The sequence below is a fragment of the Neospora caninum genome, chromosome VIII (genome assembly GCF_000208865.1).
Source record: "Neospora caninum Liverpool complete genome, chromosome VIII".
NCBI classification, from domain to species: domain Eukaryota; phylum Apicomplexa; class Conoidasida; order Eucoccidiorida; family Sarcocystidae; genus Neospora; species Neospora caninum.
Genome location: NC_018395.1, coordinates 2,975,431 through 2,995,593, shown reverse-complemented (window position 1 = coordinate 2,995,593; position 20,163 = coordinate 2,975,431). Strand labels below are relative to the sequence as shown.

The following is a 20,163-nucleotide window of genomic DNA, read 5'->3' as shown; positions in this document are numbered from 1 at the left end:
TATTTGGGGGGGGGGGGGAGGCGAGAGTACGAGAGAGATGCGAGAAGAGTGAGTTGTCCCGAAACAATGGAGGGCGGAGAGAAGAGACACGAGCCCTCAATCAAGGACCGGTTGGAAGAGGGGAAAAAATCGCAAGACAAGCTCCGGAGAAAAGGAAAAGAACCGTGAGGAGAGAGGAAGGGCGCAGAAGCAGGACTGGTCGACGGAGCGCCTGCCGCGGTCTCGGGGAATTCTGTGGTGTCTATACACCGAAGCTAACCTAGAACGCGAGAAAACGCAGCTGTGCCATGCGTCGAAACGCCTTGGGAAAGACTGTCGGTTTGAGTTTAGAACGTCTACGTCTGAAGAGACGGGAGCAAACGAGGCGGCGTTTCGACACGGCTTTCAAGTCCTCCAGAGATCCAGCGTCCGCAGAATCCTCGCGGACCCACAGCCATGAAAGGAACGAACTGTAAAGAATTCCTTTTGGGGGAAAGACAGGGAGAAAAGGACGAAACGCCGCAAGGCGGCCTCCGGAGAAAGGCGGAACAGGAAGCGACGGACACCGCCCCTGTGCGCGCAATGGTGAGTCTCGCGGGCGAGTCAAGGGCGGTGGAAACTCAAGTCTCAGGAAAACTGGAGAGACGGGAAGGTGACTGCGCGTTTAAGACAAAGCTCTCAATCTTCCCTAGAGGCCTGAGAGTCCGCACCGCCTGCGCTACGCGCAGTTACCTGCGTAGAGAAACAATTGGTGAGAGAACCGGGGCGGGGCAAGGGAGGCAAAACGTCGCCGGGAAAGGAACAGGCCCTCAGCAGACTCGAGTCCACGAGAGGGAGAAGTAGCTCTTGCGGCATCGATTTTATGAGGGAACCTGTTCGCAGGCAACACCTGTAGAAAGGCGAGCGCGATTAATCAGAAGCCGAGAGGAAGGCCACAGTGGGGGGAAGTGCGGCGGCGGCGGTCGGCGAGGCATCGTGGCCGAACACCCTTTTTGTTAGGGTCTTTGGAAAACAAGACACGAGTCGAAGACTGGGACGCCTATGTCACATTGGGGCTTCGCCAAAGAAGGACAAAGAACGCAAGCAAAGCAACGACAGAGAGCCAAAAACGTGCAAGATACACCGGAGAGGTACCCTAGTCGCTGAGCAGCCGACATATAGGGGACTCTATGTACTCGCATGCTCCGAGACTGAGCACGTGAGTTTCGTTTGACGAAAACAGCCTTGCCGTCCGCCGGCAAAAACGAACCCCCGGAAAAAAGTGAAATCAACGTCGTAAAGGCCTCCCTTTTCGCGCGGAATTTGACCAGCTGGGCGAGGAGAGAAGACAACTCACACGCGTGACGCGCAGGCCACGGGGGAGAAAAGGCGGCCTCACTCCAGAGGGTGACTTGAAAGGATTCTCTTGTGGCCGGCCAACTGCGACAGAGCTTCAAACACAATTCCTGCAAGCAGTTTCTTGTCAAAACTAAAGTGCGGACGGTGGCACGTTCGCAAGATCGGGAGAAAGAGAAGGCGACATCCCGCGTAGGAACGGCTGCTGACGCGATCCCTGTCGATTCAGACATACATGAGAAAAGCGAGTATCTCGCTCGCGTGAATTGTGGAAAGTCAAGAGAGAGGTCTTGGCAGAAAGTATCTGTCGCTGTGTCCTTACAGATTTCCGAAGGGGAATGCGCTCTTTTTCCATACATCGTTTTTAGCTCTGGGGTGCTAACTTCTTTAGAGAGACGGGCGCTCTATCTGCCAGGGAACAAGCCAAAACGACGCGTTTTTTGAGGGTCAGAAGCGGTTTTCTCGCGTAACAACGTACCACCCTGAAAGACCGTTCGAGGAAGTCGAAGGACAGGAAGCAGAACGGGAAGCCCGACGGGGTGACGGAAATATTGATGTAAAAAGGAGCAGTCAAGGGTTCTTTTTCAGGCTTCAGGGCTTTGTGGAGTCGGCATCACCCCATAAAGACCAGCAAGTGTAGCTCACCAACCGATTTTCTGGAAAAGGTTCTGGGTCTTTCGACGAAGAATAGCCGCCCATCCCCCCCTCCACGACGCCATACCGTTTTTGAGCGCAATGGTATCTCGAGCAGGCAAAAAACAATTTGCTTGCCTCAGACGCTACCCATAGGAATCACGATCACCCGTTTGGGGGGATGTCGGTACTATATTGTATTGCTTTCGTTGGCAGAGGGATAAATGGGGGTTAACGCTTGGAGTCTGTGAAGAAGCCTTCTTAGGCATTTACGGTTGCGCAGTCCATTTTGCGAAGAAAGCACGGTGTGGGTATCAACGCCGTAGAAAGTAGTGTTCAGCGGAGCGACGGAAGCGCGTAACTTTCCGGGAATGTGTCCAGAGTTTTCCATGTACGGTGGTGTCTGTCAAAGCAACAAATGTCTTTTCAACCACGCGCAAGAAAACCTTGTTTTCAAATCTGTGTGCCACGGCTTTGCTCAGCAACGGTCACGGGTAGGGCAGCGTGTCCTTTCTGAGTTGGTATTCAAGAGCGAGGGATTGACGGTGGCATTAAGTCAGTCCCAGTAGGGCTTCAATACCTTCCCTCTTCTGTTTCGAGGAAGCAAGAGACACGGTCAATTACTGTCGACACAAGGAAGAGATTCCTCCGACAATTGACCCCACAAGAAAGGAGCGTTCTTTTCACGAAAGTCCAACTCCCCAATCGCAGGCGCCGCGCTCTGGGAAATGAAGGGGAACGATGAAAAAGCGTGGGGCTAGGTTCCTCTACGTCAGTGAAGTCGTGGGACACAACGCCGGTCTCCGCCTCTTTCTAGAAATGCCTTTCGATCCCTGCAGTTTCACGTTTTAAAATGCGCGTCACGCAGAGCGGCATCCTCGTCGGAAGCGCCACTGAGAATCCTTGCGCGGTTCCAGACAGAGGGCGCCTCCCTTGTTTCTCAGCCTTCGTTCAGCCACTCGAGTCACAAAAACCTTCGAGTGAACGAAGAAGGCTCGTCACAAGAAAATCGGCCAGAACACCGGCTTTTCGGCTTTTACTTGGACCACGCCGTAACGGGGCGGACTTGAAAGGAACCTACGCGAATCTGTCAGTGCCTCACTTCCTCAGGGCTTCGGCGGCGACGGCCGACTCTGCACGAACTTGGAGACCAGTTTGTTGAGCTCGAACATCGAAACCTGGTGAACGGAGACAGGGAAAGACACGGTTAAAACATTTGACCACAGACACACACAGCGTGGTTCACAAAACGTCGAACCGTCCAGCTGTTCCGCCGACACGCCGACTCTCAAACAGGAAGCGTCGCTCGACGCAAGAGGCACAAAGCACTGTCTTAGACCGAAAAGGAACGTCCTGTCTGAAGCCGTTGGGAGCTCGCGCCTTCGTCGCGCCACAAGCACATGTCCTGGGGCATGCACGTCTGAAACCTGGAAAGCCTGCGAGAAGCCAGGTTTTCCCTGGAAACGCGCTCACCTGGTCTTTTTGAAACAGCGGCCGGAGGGTGCTGTCAGCGTTGATCATCCTCTGAGACCGAAACAGGACAAGAATAAAACAGCCAACTGTCTCGTTGCCCGACGGTTCTCACCAGCAAACACTTGATAGAAAAGATGGGAAAAACAACAAGTGCAGTGGCAAGAGCCCGCTGGAAAAAAGCTGAGGCGCGATGAGAACGAGAACGTAAGTCCTAACAGGCCTCACAGAGGCACGGGGCGTCAACATGTGAGGTACGAATGAAAGCGGGAGGCGCGTTCCTCCAACTGTAAAATAGTCCATATCACGCACATACGAAAACGTGAGTAAATGTATACAGATTGGATGAAACTTCAGAGTTTCACTCTGTCCTTGAAAAACAAGAGCGACAGCGCAGCGTGCAAACATCCGGGAACATTCCCTTGCTGCCCGGCCCCTTAACCGTTTCCAGTCTGTTCCTACGACGAGCTGGATACATATTTAAGGATGTACGCAAACTGCACATGAGTCACTACGCCCTATGCGCTGCATGCATCCGCAGTTTCTCCGAATTTCGGCACAGATCCCTAGTTGATGCAGCGGCGCATCGGAGCCGCGCCAAAGATAGGTACACCGCCCACTGTAGACGACGCATGTTTCACTTTCTGCGGCAGAGACGAGTCGCGTACCTTGTTTTCGGGGCTCTGGAGGTTGTGTCGCTTGATGTAGTCCCAACTGAAATGGGCGAAAGGACACACGGGAACATCGACTGACTCACGTGAGGACTCTCTGGAAGCCTCTAGCACGCAGTACAACCAAGTGTCAGGACAGCTGTCTCTGAAAGTTTGGAGAGGGTGTGATTACGATTGTAGAGGTACAGGATTTTGCAAGATGAAGGAAATCCCTCTGAGACACACCGGCACTGAACCGTACATACACCGACAAGCAGTGTGTAGGGTGCACTCTCTGGAGACCCGCGGCGGCATGAAAAAGGTGAGGGAACTAAGTATAGACGCAGCGCTCCACCATTACGTGTTTCCCTCGTTCGGATTTAGAAAACGGCGCGTGTGGTTCCTTGGAGAAAGTCACGGGAGGATGTGTACGTGTGTACGTTCGAGTCGGAGCTATCGATAGTTGTCGGCTTGTGTGTATTCGCGACTGCCAGGTGCAAAAGGAGAAGTGTTTCTGCCTGGTTTCGCGGGGCGGTTCTTCAGCGCCTTCTCCTCTCCCTACATGTGCTTGACGACCTCGACTCTGGAGGCTTCTGTCTTCCCCATGAACGTGGCGAGAGGGCCCGTCAAGTCGCACGGGCGCTGCAGGCCAGTGGGTCCGCGTTTCTTTCCCGCCTCGTTCGGTTTGTCGCTCGGAGCTCCAGAATGCGTGCCGTGTGGACCTGTGAAGTGACGAGGTTGCTGGTGCAGGCAGGAGAGCGCCTTCGCCACAGCTCCGGTCGCCCGGCCAGTCACGAGCCGAGAGAGGCCGTTCCCTGCCGACCCCGAGCCGAGCAAGCCGCGGTTTCTTGCGAAGTTCCAGGGCGCCGATTCGCGACAGAACGCGAGAGCCTTCGATCCGAGGTCTTTCCCGGCCGAGGTGGACGCATGGCCCTCTTTACCCGCAGAAAAACGAGCTCGAAACGCCGGCCCCACGTGGTCGGCTTGGCAGAAAGCCTCGCGAGTCGGAACGCGAAGACACGCGGGAGCTCCGAGCCCGGTGCGCCGGAAAGGAAAGGACAAGTCAGCGAGTAGGCGCGGAAGAAATACCATTTTCGCACAAAACAGACGCACACGGGAGAAAGACTGAACAAAACGACGCACAGTTGCAACTAGGAGCAGAGGCGTGCGCCGCTGGATAGCCCGTCCTTTTCGTGTGGATAGAAGAGAGGCACTGGCTAACGCCGCCACCAGGTCGCGAGTACCGGCGTAATGACGAGCCTTTCAGGGTTCGGCCGTCTAGATTCTCTTTAACGCGTCGTCTCGTGTTCCGCAATGGAGAAAACAAAGCAGGCGTACAAAGTTCCCGGGAATCTCTGGGATTAACGCGCTTGTTCCCGCGCGGGAAAAAGTCGCGCACTGCCCGGAAGGAGGGTAAAGACGCGCGAGGTTCGAGGCGTCCAGCGTTTTCTTGGATCAGCAGAGAAAGCGCATGCACACAGAAGACATTCGCTTGCTCGCTTTCCCTCTTTTCCAGAGTCTCTTCGACGCAACTCCAAAAACGTTTCGCTTCTCTTTGGCCTTTTCGCAGAGAACGAGGAGAGAAGCCGGAGAGAAAGCAAGAGAACGCCGGCATAACCGGTGCCTCCGAGGGGAACACACTCTCAGGTCTGGCCGCAGCCAACAAAGCCTTCCTGTGGTATAGACAGGAGACGCATTTCCGTTCGAGAAGGAGAGCAAATGAGTTCCTTCATACATTCTGTACTAGTAAGCGGCATTCAAAGAACGCATTCGCTGTGCCTACCCTCCTCGTCAAAAGGGCGCCTTAACGGACCTCGCTTACAGGCAGCATCTAGCCACGCGACCAAAGTTGTGCCAAGACCGCAGATTCCAAACTGAAAATCCAGAAGGGGGGCATCATAGTTCTCAACTTTCATTCATTTGAAGCTCTGCATCGCTAGCCTTCCTGTTGTCGACGTGTTTCTGAGAATGCTAAGAGTGCCTCGCTCCTGGCACACCGCCCTGGGGCTTTCTAAAAAAAAGAAAAGGATAGTCACCCGTCGGGTGGGCCCTAGAAATACGTTCGTTTGTGGTTTTTCCGGTGGAAGATACACACACCTATTTCTTTGGTCGCGTAAACACCTATGCGCTTCCAACCAAGTGGCGGTTCCACGATTTCGCCGAGTAACAAACGTATTGGATTTCCACTGTGTGACTCGAGCAATTAGCCAGCGCCGAGGGTGTTCTGCATCGCAGACGCTTTGTCTACCTCGTTCAGGTCCCAGCCATTGCTAAAAACTATGTCTCTGTTTCGTCATGAATGCTTGAGACTCATTCTTGAGGCAGCGCACCGGAAGTAGCCAGGGTGGAGAACCTTATGGACCGTCTCACCTCTCGAAAAAAACGGCCGCAAACCCTCGAAACTATAAGGAACCCAGACGAAAGGGTTGATGAAAAAGCACTCTTCCGGTCTCGCGAATACAAACAGAAAGTCCTAGTATCGCCCCATGACCCTCAACTACCGACCGGAACGTTATTTCTCGCCTGCGCGCCTGCGGGGCTCCACGGGGGGGAACAGCCTGGAGAAGAGAACACCATAGGCACTGCTGTAGTTGCTTCAGCATCTTCTCCAGGAGAAGAAAGACCGTCTCCTCTCCCAGGGCTTGCGTCTCCGTACAGACCAGAAAGGCTGTCTGAGACGCTACTGGATCGGGCGCTTTGCGGCGCCGGATTCCGGAATTCTCGCGCAGAGAGTGTCGCAGGGGACAAAAAATCCGAAAGCACCGATGACACCGGGGAACAAGAAGGAGAAGAGGAACCAAAGGATAAGTCGGGCGCCCTTCCAGGGAGAGCGCCCGAGGGAAATAAGAGACATGACACACACGGAGGGGGGGGAGGGGGAGGCAAAGCATGTGCCAGGGATTCTCCACGAGGGTAGATTCTTCCAGACCCCACGTGTTCTGGTCCTCGTCTTACACTGCGAGCAGAACGGACACCGGTCCATCGGCTCTCCGAGTCCACTGCGCATTCTGCGTGTGCGGAAGTCACCCTTCCAGGAAGACGAAACTCGGGAGACAAGAGATCGAGCCTCTGTGTTGCGTCGGAGTCTTCACCGACATCCTCTCGCGGTGTGTGGTTATTCACGGGAGGGCTCAACAGGTACCTTGGCGAATGTTCTGTCCGCCGATACAGGTTTCCGCGGGGTGCTTTGCTGGGCACCGTCGAAGAAAACATATCTCCGTGATCCCACGTCAGATCATCAAGGCCAGAGAGTTCCGTGGCCGCTGTCAACGGTGTGCCTTTCTTCTCTGCGCGTGATAGCTCGTGTGTGGGTTTCTCCTCCCCCCTCTTCCGTGACTCTGCCTTCGTTCCGCGGGTTCTCTGTTCTCGCCACTCGGCCGAGTAACCCGGCAACTCCGACTCCGGACAGCATGCACTACACACGCAAGAATAGGCGTCGCTGCGCCTCTTTGCCTGGTGGCGTTTGCAGGCGCTGTTCACCCCGAGCAGTGCCGTGGTGCTGCCGTACTCCCTGGCACTTCTTGGGCATGACATGCGCAGAGACGGTTCTCGCGGCGGAAACGGAGAAAACCGTCTCGCAGTCCCTCCTTCCCGCGCGCAACCGGGAGCGATATGGGCGTGATGGGGACATGTGACGCTTTGTGTACATATTGAGGGCTCCAACTTTCCGTTGTTTGCTCTCACTGCGTCGGCGCCGACGACCGCTTGGAGGCACGCCGGGAGGGTAAGTGATGGGGGGCAAGAAGGAAGCACGGGGTACAGCAGGGAGAGGCAACCACCCCTCAGCACTCCTGCTTGCCTGTGGCGCTCAGAGAGCCTCAGAGACTCGAAGAAATCGAACATCATTGTGCACCCGTCAGACAGGAGGAGAAAAAGGAACCTGGGAAACACAAGACGGATAGAAAGCGACAGGCCACTTCAGCGGGACAGGAAGCGTTCCGCCGAAGAAAGAGAGCGAAATCTCTCCGGCTGTTTTCTTTTCAGACATTTCGAAGCCACAGAAACTCACAGAAAAAACTGGACGCGAAGGCGCGGCAAAAAGATACCTATTCTCGGCTGGGGGCGCGTGACGACGGTGGCTGTTTAGTCAGTTCCTGACTGCGCGTCATCGATGTCTCAGGATACCTGCTTCCCTTTTTTCTAGCTCTTCCCCGTTTCCTTCTCCTCTCCCGCCTTGTCTTACTTGTTTCTGTGGTCCGTCTCCACCTGAACAAATGCGCGGCCTGCCTCCTCTAATCGGAGGCGTTCTCCGAGCGTCGCCAAGTCGACCACCACGAAGGCGCCTTCTTCCAGAATCAGTCCTAGCCCCCTGCGTTCTCTTGTGCGTCTTTGTTCCTGTCCTGCGTCTCCGTGTGGATCCTCTTCCTGTTCGTCCACCAAGACAAGCGGCTTCGCCTGCAGAATAGGCGACGACGTTTCTGCGACGATCGGGGGGGCAAGTTTCTTCCCCCCGGTCGACGCTTTTCCGTTCGTCGTCTCCGAGACCCAGCGACTGCTCCCGCAGGTACCAAGGCCGGAAGCACCTCCATTTCTGGCACGAGAACCCGTTTTCGTTTTCAAATTCTCGGTGACGGGCATCCCCCCGCGCCCGGCCTTGCTGCTCTTGAGAGGAGAGCAGGAACGTGACGCCCTTTCCCCGGCAGTTCTCTCTTTCTGGACGGAGACAGGGACGGGGGAGGAGCGAGAAGACCCGCTGCATGTAGACGAAGAGTACAGCGGCGACGACGCAGGGGAAAACGAGGACGCGTCTGGGAGAAGAAGGCGGGCGCCTCGACCTCGAACGAGAGATGCAGAGAGAAGTGTGCGTAACCTTAGAGGAAGAGGAGGAGGAACGGAAGGCTGGTCCTCTTGGAAAGAAAAAGGTGTCGACCGAGGAGGCCCGCGGGAGGGACAAGAGAAGGGAAATGCGTAGATAACCCCCTTGTGGGTTCGGAGACAGACGCCCATCGCGACGAGTCTTTGGTGCGCCACAACGACCCTGGGAAGGAGGTCGGAGAAAACGCAGGTAAGCAGACAGAGCAGCAGGAAGTTCTGGCGATGCATGCGAAGAAGACTAGTGAAGACCCGAAACGCAGGTGCCTAGACACATCACTCGTTCTGTGTGGGGTTTCGTCCCGAGATCTCGGTGTGGCGAGCACGCCCCAGTGTGTCTTGCGGAACACACGGGCCTTGACCTGTCGTCAACCGGCTCGTTCGCCAGTGTTCAGGGTGCCCGACGACGGTTCATCTTGTCTTTGAGGCTTTTCTCACCCCGAAAAGTGAACGCGTTCCGGCAGGAACGCATCGGGTTCGTGGCCCAAACGGCCCCGAGGCGAAAAACACGACAGGGCCTGGAGAGGCGGAGTTGACCATCGAGCAACAGGCCGAAAAAACGTTGGACGCTGCGGAGCTTCTCTGGTCGCCTTCTCGCCCTCGTGCTTCGACACAGCGTCGGCCGCCGTGCTTCTCGCCTGTCCCTTCGGTGGCGACACACGCGGAGACGGAGGCGAGGCAGAGGCGACTGGGCGGTCCCAGGGGTCTCTGCCTGTCCCTCTTAGGCTCGAGGCCCAGATCGTTATGCAGCCGTCCTTTTGAAGAAGCACAAACGCGTCGGGAGTGGAGGAAGAGGCAAGGGGGCAGATCTGTGAGAAAAGCGAAGGAGCCGTGGCGTGCAGCGAGAAAACGACTTGAATCTCCTCGAGCAAGGAATACGTCCACACGAGAAGAAGATCTGGGGAAAGCGAGGCGAAGGTCCTGAAGCAGGAGAAAGCAGGAGACGCAAAACTCACGGCCGTGGCATCTCGGTCTTTTGAACATCCGCGTTTTCGCTTCGTCTCACCTGTGCGGCACCCCGCGATACATGGTAAGGGTACCCATCAGCTGTAGGCGAACAGCGGTTTCCTCCCGAAATTTCGGTCCGCTTCTCTCTCTGCCCTACGCCGAGATTGTGCCACGAGATTCCCTCGGCCTCTCTCGTCCTTGCGTGCGAATCTGCACTCCCCTCTGTTCCCTCTCTTTCCCTCGCTCGTGTCCGTCTTCGCGTGCCCACCTTCTCCGCTTCAGCGGCGACACCTGTGAAACGGGCATTCTGTGTCGCCGCGCGTCGACAAACAGTCTTCCCATCGTTTTCAAATCAAAGAGTTGAACCGACCGTCCAGAGGCAAGGGCCAGAATTGGTCTCGAGCCTCTGTCTTTTGTGGCGAGCACCGCGCCGCGCCGCCATGCTGTCTCCTCGTTGTGGGTTCCACAGGCCACGGGGACGGGCCCGCAGGGACAGGAGCGTCGCCTAAGAGAGACAGGAGACATGATGTGGAGGGGGGAGTGTAGGTGCTTTGAGGCGCCGAACGGAGATACACCCGAGCGAGAGACAGGGACAGGCCTCGGAACAGCACGGGGCTCTCTGGAATGTCCTCCCTGGGAGTGGTCAAGTCCCTTCCCTCATCCGGAAGGCCCTCCAGAGCGGTTCGGTGGCTGAGAGAAAATCAGCGGAGCTATGCTAACCTGGGGGAGGCTGGCCGATACCGAAAGGGAAGCGGCGAGGAGTCGTCGCGCACTCGGTGAACCGAAGACGCGACTGGGTCTCTGCACTTTGAGCAGTGGAGGGCGAATGCGGTTGCCATCGGCAGAAAGCCGGAGGCAGATTCCGCGGGGGCTCTTTGACGTGTCTGTTCTTCATATGCTGTGCGCGCTGCCGCGACACGATCCCTTCTGCCTATGGCTAGACGCCACGGATCGACGCACCGCGAAGATGAGGCGGAACGGACAGAAGTGCCTGTTCCATGAAATCGCGGGAACGAGGGTGGGACACCGGACAACGAATGTGGGGCGGGGATGCGAGAGGCCGGGTTTGATGGAGAAAGCGGGGCCGAAGCCGCGCTCCAGGGACGCCGCCACGCCGCACGTCGGTGGAACGCGCAGTCGTCTCTTGGGGCGGAAAGCGAAGACGCCGAGAGACTGCTTGTCGGGTAAGGATCTCCCAAGACACCCAAGAGAGAAGGACAGCCAGAGTCGCGCCGAAGCGAGCGACGCGGCTCGGACGAAAGAAGTGCCAGTGAGCAAACAGGACCGAGACCAGGATGGAAGAGCAGGCGGTACCTGGCAGACAGTGGGACATCGCCAACAGGTGAACAGAACCTCGAGGCGTTCGTGGGCTGCAGCCTCTTCCCTGTCCTGCGGAAGACAGCGGATTCTGTGGCGTCGCGATTTCGGAAGGACAGACGCACGGGGCGTCCCCAACTGACACACCGTCGCGATCAGCAACACAAAAAGTCGGCATTTCCGGCGCGTTGGCCCGGTAACATCGACGTATGTGTGAACTCTCAATATGTGTTACGATATCCAGAGATTATGGAAAATCTATGTGTGGTGGGGTGAAAGATAGAAAGACGTATAAATAGCAAACGCCGCGATCGCCCGGTGCGTGTGATCCCCTGCAGTTTTCGGTTTCTGCGTAAATGCGTGTTTCGTTTCCTGGCGGTTTAGCTTTTCGAACCCACAACGGGGGACCGCCGATCACCAGAGGGCTAGCTTTGTTTGCTTCTTCTAGAGGCGAGAGGAGGAAGAGGGCGTTGATTCGAGACAAACTGTTTGGCTGTGAGGAAACTCTGGGTTGTGTCTCTACGGAAAACCCGTTGGAAGGGAAAACAGAAAGAGGGAAAAGAGGGGAGAGGTGAGGCTCGGCGGAAAGGCGAGCCTCACCTGTTTTCTGAGAGGAAAAGAATGCAGACGTGGCCGCGTCTGTTCCCGAGCGCGAGGACCTTCCCGTCTTCCGAGACTGCAATCGCTCGACAGAAAGTCTCCCTCTGCGCCTTCGTGGTTTCCTTTTTCCTTCGCCCTTTTCTTCCCTTAAAAGCGCCGTTTCGTCCCGGCGGGAACGGCGGCTGAACCGCGCCAGAGCAAACTCTCGGCCTTCGTCGACCAGGCAGACAAGAAGGACGAGCAAAACGTGGACGGGAGGAGGAAGTAAGCGGTCGGAGAGAGGGAGGAGAGACAGGACGAACGACAGGACAAGACAACGAAGAGGAAAGAGGCCGCGGGCTCTTGGCTGCAGACGGGAACGGGCACAGGGCAAAGGAAGCGAGGCGCCCCGAGGTATCTGTGGACGCATGACACAGCAGGGAGACGGCAGAAAGGAGTTCAGAGAAAAGCGGGGAGGACCAAATGAACAACTGAGAGTACACGGAAGGAAACGCCCTGGACCAAACGTATAGGACTGTGCGGAAAACGCTCGTTTTTTGTGCACTGATCTGTTTAGATATTTCCGCCCCTTCGCGTGGTGCCCCCACAGATGCGTTCAGTGTATCGTGAGTCAAAGTAAATGGCTATAGCTATTTCCAAATCCTCGCCCCCAACTGGACGTTGTCCACATCACGAAGACGAACCCTCTCGTGGAGGACGTCGTTTCAGACACAACAGTAGAACACGTCTTTCGACTCTCCTGCAAAAACCGGAGCAGCCCCCGCGAGACCTCGATACGCCTTTTTGTGCAGCGCAGCTTCTGGATGACTCGCGTAACGCTTCCGCGGCATGTCTATCCATTTCTCTATACATATGCAAATACATTTGTGTAGGCGGTGAGAAAGCGACATGGCGACACTCGCCTTCATAAACTGCTTCGTGGAATTTCTAGCCTTAACGAGGAGGTCGAGCTTTTTCCGTTTCCCCAGCACACTTTGGCAGCAACCTTGTGTGTCGGAGATTCGACACAGAAAGGGATTCTTTCCTTCTTGGTGTCCCGGGCAAAAGCGATGTTTTTTGTCAGGGGTTTCGTCCACTCGGAAACTGTTCGGTTTAAATAGCAGTTAACCCTTCCTTTTCCATACGTACTCAGGGTGTGCCATACCGACTAGATAACAACTAACGCTAGACTCCCCGTTACACAGTATACAATGGGATTCCTAGCTTTCCACAAACTACAGAGAACTTCGATCCGGGAGTCAAACCCACCTAGACCTAAACCAGAAGTCCAAGTCGCATATACTCCCCGGACAAAGGCTGTTTGTAGAAATCAATATTTGAGGGAATCGTGGTTTGCTCGCGTGTCGAGTCACGAAAATGCGCTGCTCTGGCGAAACAGGCGGCAAACGTGTTTCCACGGGGTTTTTCTCCGGTTGGTCATCGCGCCTCGTTCCACAACAAAAGCACATCGCAAGTGTGTAGGAAATTTGCCCCAGTGTCATCGATGTGCATTACCTATGGTAGGCCTCCGTCGCCATATGGGACCTTCGAGCCGATTCAGCCTGCAGAATTTTTCGCCTTCCATGTTGACTTCCTTCCCTTAAACGAACGCTTTCGGTTTCCGGAAAGACGCTCCTTGGCGCCATGAGATGCGCGCAGCTCCGATCTTTATTTGTCAATCAGAGAACAGGAGAAACGTGTCCCAGACCTACGAGCGAAGAGCCCATGGCAAAGCGCGGTGAGCAGGGGAGAGCCCCGAAAACGAATTTGCCAGCTTGAGTATCCGAGGAAGGTAGTGGCTATAGTAAGTAGATCTAAAACTAAAGCAGACTCCAAGCGGTAGTCAACTAAGTATACCTCCATTTGGAGCATTCTGCGAAATCCAGCGAGCAACGAACTGTCAAACGTTCCGGTTAAATCCACGAATGGTACTGGGAAATAAGGGATCCCGTCAGTTCTGGGAAAAACGAGTCCCCCCAATATAGACTGATAAGAGAAGTTCCCGTATCCTCTGTGCACAGCCTGCTATAAGAACATAGAGTTTACAACTAACGTTGTAGTGCTGTTATCACTCGTTAGACGTAGTTGTCGTCTCTCTAGACCTCGAACGCATTGTGAAGGCCGGGCGGATGAGCTGTGCCTCGTCAAACGTTCCATTCAGTTCTGCCTTTTCGCACGTCTCGTGCTACGCTGGAAGCATCTAGATCAAGAGCGACGAGAAGCTGCTAGCGGGAGCGCGAAAGGAGTCTCGACAATCGACAAATGGGAAAGCAAATCGGCATTCTTTTCGGGTACTTTTTTCGGGAACGCGTGCGTATGGGTTCCGCGCTCTGCCAACAATGTCCCGTTTGGCTCTTCCATGGCGCTCCGCAACAGAGGTGAACCGCCCCCAGAGGAAATGCAACGGAAACTGTCGCCTTGCTTTCTGGTTTCAGCACGCGCCGGCCCAACGTGGAATGCGAGGCGCAGGAGGCGTCTCTTTCTCTCGTGTTGCGGGCTTGGGTTGACCGGCTCTCGACTTCTCGATTTGCTTGGCCGCTCTGGCCGCCGCGGAGGTGCCCCACGTGGGGCGGATCTTCGTCTTTTCCGCCACTGTGGGACCACGCAACAAACACTGTTTTCCACTTCTCTTCTTCGGAGGCGGAAGAAAACGCAGGCAAACAAAGAGATCTTTCGTTCCGCACACGCTGCGTGGTTGCCTCAGGCTGGGATACTCTGGCCGTGCCTTCAGTCACTGCCAGAGAGAGAAGTCTACTGACAGATCAGTTTTCTCAAGAGCAGCGATGATTCTTGTCAGCGACACTCCCTTCAAAGGTTCTCCCTTGCTCGGAACGTTCGCAAACTCCCACCAGAGTCCTTATGTCGGACGTGTAGGGACGGGAAACGGTAGAAATCACGAAAGGGAATGCGATCGGGGTGTAGTTGCCTTTCGAACACACAGATGCTTGTGAACGAGAACGCAAGACAAGCAGATAAATTCTTCAGTCAAGCACGTATCACGCACACGCCCCATAGAAACAGGACGAGGTCATGAGGGGGCACCTCGCCTGCGACTCTAGAGAGCACAGCCTCTCTTTGTGGAGAGGAGAAACAGAAAACGTTTGAGATCTTCCATCTGAACACAGTGTATAGACACAGTGCACGCGAAGCAACGAGGGCGACACCGGAGGCGAAACAGAAAGCGAATCAGAGACGCAAAAGGCGAAGATGGAAAACGTGAAACAGGAAGAGTTGCTGTATCCTGAGGCAACTGTCGCGGAGAGTGGCGAGATAAGAGACCTCCTTTTCAAGTTCCAGAGCTACTTCGGGCGGCCAAACGACGCATGCTTGTCAGTTCCGTTCCGTTGCAGATCTGAGCTTTAGCGCGGCCACCGGATACACCAGAGTCACACGGTCGAGATACAATTTGCTCTAGCTGATCGCCAACGATTTTTACGCTTTCTGCAGTTCCACATGCTCGACAAGTTAAACGTCTTGTGTCGAAACAGACGTTTCTTGGTGAATCCCTCCACACGCGTAACAAACCACACCACGCAAACGTCACATGTTCATACACACACATACCTGGCTGTTTACAAATAACTCCACATTCATATGCATATATGTCTATTTATACATATATATATATATATATAGAGAGAGAGAGAGAGAGACAGGTTCATAGATATAGATGCGAGACTCCGTGGAGTACCTGAAAAGGACGGTGACCACGTCTAAAAAGATTCTCGCGTTCTGCCTTTCCGCTGTATGTGTGCATAGATATATTTGTCAATGCATATATTTGTGTATGTATATGCGTATGCATATATATTTGTATAGCCCTACGTATACACATACGCAGGGGTTTTCATTGGCCAAGTCGTTTTTTCCAATGGTTTCTGGAGGGGCGGCGCCGCTAGCCGGTCTCGATAAAAAAGCCATGGAAAGCAGAGAGCCGAAATTCCTTCTCGATTTTCCCGTTTTTCTCATCGACCTCTACTTCTATCGATTTGTTTTCCTGTGCTATACTGAGATATGTACAGCGAGAATCGATCATAAGCATCTGCACACACTCTGTTGTGGGGGAGGGGGCCGTGTGCGTTGGGTTTTTACCACTTCGCTGCGTTCCGTTGAAGACACCGGCGCCATCGGTTTGGGGTAGCGGAGAGGAAGTTCGGTTTTTGCGGCATTTTCCTCTCTGTTTCTTGTCTCTGTGCAAAAAAAACGAAAGCGTGCGCGGGCCCTTTCCTTCCCCTTTCTTTTCCGTGCAAGCGGTGCGCCGTCTCCCTTTTTCCTGCTAAAGTTGCTTGTCCACGCTCTAGGGCGACATCCGAAGCTCTCTCCACGGCGTAGTTTGGCGCATGCCTCGATAAAGCTCGGCGAAAGCGTGTCTCTTGGTTCTCTGTGGATCTCTGTGGATCCGAAAAACAACAGGAAGTGTTTCTTCTTTCTCTTGCGGTCGAAAAAAACGGGAAACCGAGGATCTCTCTGCGATGTGCACATTCCTGCCAAGGCACCGCGCGGTCAACGGACGCCTGCACATTCTGAACAGCCTTGATAGCGCTTTTCCGCGTACGCCTTTCCCTTTTCAGAGGCGTGTCCTCTCTCCTTCATACCAAGAGCTCTCTTGCAACTCTGCACGTGTCTCTAAATCTCTGTACGTTTCTTCGCCAGTCTCGATGTCCAGGAGACGGGGCGCCGGCATGTACGTTTCGATGCGATTACATCTCGGATTTCTGAATGAGTAGGAACTTTTTTCTCGGCGGCGTTCGTGTTTCTCGGGCCTCGGTCTCCACGATTTCTTCGTTGAAGAGAGGGGTTTCCGCGTTTCTCTTGCTTTTCTCTCGCGCGCCTGGTGTGTTTCGAGCGTCTCCTGGCTTCTGTTCTCACCTGAAGTTCTGTGTAAAACGTGTTTTCCCTTCCGACGATCCTGTGTGCGTCGGCAGGGACATCACACCAGGTTCTCGCTCAGATGACCGCGTGAGGAAGAAAGAGAAATGGACAAAACAGGCGGGACAGAGAGGACGCCCCGGTCCTGAGGTCTGTGCGAGCACCTCGGCAAGCGCAGCAGGTTCTCGTGCATCTCACACTTTCTGTGTTTTCTTTCGTCTTCGCCCTGTGTCGCCGCGGTTTCCTTCTCCTGTGAGCGCGCGACTCTGGATAGCCCGTCCAACTTCCTCTTCTTCCTCGATACATTTTTCCTTCTCTGACACTTTCCTCCATTTCCGCACAAAATGCTGTGGGTAGATAAACACTCTCCTCGTGAGATCGAGGAGCTCTCCATTCACCCAGACGTCTCTCGTCTTCTACTAAAGGTTCGTCATCGTGGTCTTGCTTCGCTCTCTCCGTCACCCCTGGGAAAATTCATCCGCCTTTTTTTCTCTCTCTTTCTTTGTTCTCCGTCTTTCTCTTTCTTCTGTCTCTCTCTTCTCGCACTTTCTCTGTCTTCTCTCTCTCATTTCTTTCCCGTTATCTTTCCTTCTCTCGCTTCCTCTCTACTTCTCTCTATATCTCCTTCGTTCCCTTTTTTCTTCCTCTCACTATGAAGACACGCTTCTTTCTAGTTCTTCTTTCCTTCACTTTTTCGCGCCTCTCTCCTTCAGTTCTTCTCTCCGGTCTTTTCTCTTCCCTGTCTCTCCGGTGTAGATCCACCCCAGCTTGTGCGCGTCGCTGCTGTCTGGTGTTTTGTGCGATTTTGTTCCCTTCCTGTCCGCTTTGCGTTCAGCAAGCGGCGTCGCCTTCGCTTCCACATCTTCTCTTTTACGGGCCGACAGGCGCAGGGAAAAAGACGCGCGTCCTCGCCCTCGCTCGCCGAATCTTCGGCTCCGGCGTCGACAAGGTGAGAGTCAGGAAATCGTCGGAGACTTTTTCCCCTTTTCGAAAAAGCGCAACATACAGGGTGTCCGGCACTCTTTGCATCTTTCAAAATGTGTCGTGGGGAGGCTCGTTCGGTTGCCTTTCCCGATTTAAAGGGGGGCTGAGTGACGGGAGAGCACCCGCGAGAAGAGACTGAGACGATTTGGAGGTGGAGCAAGCGGAACCTAAGATTGCGCTTCACGCGGAAAAACGCGACGGAGTGGAAGCCTCGTTTTTCGAGTTGTCGGCGAGGCCGTGAAGAACCGAAATCGAGGGAGTTTCTCTGCTTTTTTTTTATCTTTTCATTCGCCTGTCTCAGGTCAAAGTTGAGACGTTCACTGACCGCGAGTCCGGTACTGAGGCGACAGTCTGCCGATCGTCCCACCATATTCTGCGTAAGTCCTCACAGAAACTCATCGGGAAAAGGGAAGAAAAAGAAAAAAGGGAAGAGACACAGAACAGTCGTTCCCTAATGTTTTCACACACAGACGCGCGCAGGCGCGCTGTTGATCCCCGCAGGGGCATCCAGCTGTAGAGGGACGCGACAAGAGTGGCGGATGAGCTCAGGAATGGCTTTTTCTCGTTTTTTTTCCAGTGTCTTGTCAGGAGTTTGGTTTGAAGGATCGCGCAATTGTCCAGTCGATCATCAAAGACATCGCCGAGAGCACGACTCTCTCGGGAGTCTCCTCCTTCTTCGCCGCTCCCAAGGCCTCCAATGTGCCATCCTTCAAAAGTAAATCAGACGCGATAAACTGTCGCATGCATGCATAAGCATGTATAGTTGTCTTCGCATATGTAAAAGTACAACAAAAGGGAGAGATATTCGTTTGTAGGGGTAGAGAATCTGTTCTCTATATATACATCGACATTCGTGCATACTCATATATATATATATATATGTACCTGTGAGTTTCTAGGTGTGTGGCTTTCGTTGTTTTCTCGTTTCGGACTTTCCTTTCCGTCTTGGTGGCGCTTTTCGTGCAACTTGTGACCAGGCGGGCATGCGTTGCCGTGTCTGTGTGGGGTTTCCTTTCGCGTGTATTTCAGTCTGCATTTTCCAAGACGCTGATCTTCTCTCGGAGGGCGCTCAGCATGCACTGCGCCGCACGCTGGAGATTTACTCTTCGCGTCTCAAGTTCGTGTTTCTGGTTGAGAGACTCGAGCGTTTTTCGGCGCCTCTGAAAAGTCGGTGCTTCTGCGTGCGCGTGCCGCTGCCCTCGCACCGCGAAGTCGTCACCTACCTCAGATCCATCTGCGATCGAGAGGGATTGACGGTGAGACGCAGAAAAGAAGCGGAGAGCAGCGAACGCATGAGTCGCGAAACCAACGGAAGAAAAAGGGGAAAGGCGGGAAAAGAAAAGCAAGAAAAGAAAGGCGAGAAAAAAGGCAACAGAACGGTGAAAGCCGAACTCAAAGGAGTTCCGTCCAAAGAGGGCGTTTCGCCTTCGCATTTTCTGTCTCTATCTGTTTCGCGCATTCTCTGCTGTCTGTTCAGCCTGAGATGGCCCCGGACGCTCTCCTCCAGACGATTTCGGAGCAAAGCGGGCGCAATCTGCGCCGTGCGGGCCTTGCGCTGGAGTGCATCGCGACTCACAACTTCACAGCCCCTCTGTCTTCCTCCCTCTCGATTCCTCGAGGCGAAGCGTCTCCGTTTCCTCTGCCTTGGGAGCGGCTCTGCGATGAAGCGGCGGTCTGCGCGTTTCGCCAGCAGAATCCGGTGTCGCTCTCGGAGTGTCGAGGGATGCTCTACGACTTGCTGGCAGTTCTCATTCCCGGAGAATTGATTCTCATGCGCCTGCTGGCCACGTTGCTTGCGCTCCTGAAGAAGGAGAGCCCGGGGAAGGCGACGCACTCGCCGCCTCCCGTGCACGCAGGTGTCTCTGCAGATACCCCAGGGGCTCTCGGGAAGCCCCGCAAGGCCCCCGGCCAAGACCCCGCGACAGTGCTGGTGCATGCAGCCGCGCATTTCTCGCATACACTCAAAAAAGGCTCAAAAGAAATCATTCACCTCGAGGCCTTCCTCGCGCAAGCGATGCGCGTTCTCCACCTCGCCGGAGTGAACCGCACGTAGACCCGCAGATCATCTCAGGGCGAGATTTGAGGACACACAGTGGTAGGGAAAAAGAAACAGCTGGTTTCACAGATGAGGTTGGGAGAAAACAGGTAATGCAGAGAGGAGCTGCTTGGACAAGGGTTTAGGAATCGGACCTTTCTGGGCGTGTGCCGAGGTTCGCTGTGTTGCGAGAGAGTGCGGAAAGAGGGGAAGATACAGAAAGGCGAGGAAAAAGACCAACAGGTAGACAACCGTGTCTCAGAGAAAGAAACGCGGTGCAGCCAAAGAAAACGGACAGAGAAGAATCGCGTCCTGCTCGGGCGTTCTTGGGAGCAGTTGCTGGACAGTGTGCTGCTCGGTGAGAGACTCTACAGACAGGAAGGAACTTTTGTTTTCAGGTGTACAGCCACCTCTCCTGCGTTTGCTGTTGTGACTGTTTTTCCGTGTCATTGAACAAAAACCAATCGCCGCTCGTAGAACGACAGGACGAGCTCGGGAGTAGCCGTGTGGTTTCTCTCAGTCGTCTTCTACGCTGTTCCGTTTCGACAAAAC

General features: G+C 54.6%; 3 protein-coding genes across 3 annotated transcripts; 1 reads left to right on the top strand and 2 right to left on the bottom strand.

Annotated features, from left to right (window-relative positions):
* Positions 1 to 3,053: 3,053 nt before the first annotated feature.
* NCLIV_033810 (hypothetical protein) lies at positions 3,054 to 5,159 on the bottom strand (the record flags this gene model as incomplete). The annotated part of the gene is made up of 4 exons (XM_003883577.1): positions 3,054 to 3,125; positions 3,421 to 3,471; positions 4,086 to 4,131; positions 4,630 to 5,159. The coding sequence occupies 4 exons, from the start codon at positions 5,157 to 5,159 to the stop codon at positions 3,054 to 3,056; spliced, it is 699 nt and encodes a 232-aa protein (XP_003883626.1).
* Positions 5,160 to 6,469: 1,310 nt separating this feature from the next.
* On the bottom strand, positions 6,470 to 9,923 carry NCLIV_033800 (hypothetical protein; the record flags this gene model as incomplete). The annotated part of the gene is made up of 7 exons (XM_003883576.1): positions 6,470 to 6,970; positions 7,405 to 7,482; positions 7,752 to 7,983; positions 8,251 to 8,590; positions 8,938 to 9,098; positions 9,318 to 9,800; positions 9,886 to 9,923. 7 exons carry the CDS (start codon positions 9,921 to 9,923, stop codon positions 6,470 to 6,472), a joined length of 1,833 nt encoding a protein of 610 aa, XP_003883625.1.
* Positions 9,924 to 16,936: 7,013 nt separating this feature from the next.
* NCLIV_033790 (putative replication factor c) lies at positions 16,937 to 19,629 on the top strand (the record flags this gene model as incomplete). Its single annotated transcript, XM_003883575.1, has 6 exons — positions 16,937 to 17,017; positions 17,428 to 17,541; positions 17,878 to 17,953; positions 18,154 to 18,291; positions 18,606 to 18,832; positions 19,054 to 19,629. 6 exons carry the CDS (start codon positions 16,937 to 16,939, stop codon positions 19,627 to 19,629), a joined length of 1,212 nt encoding a protein of 403 aa, XP_003883624.1.
* Between the last annotated feature and the right edge of the window lie 534 nt (positions 19,630 to 20,163).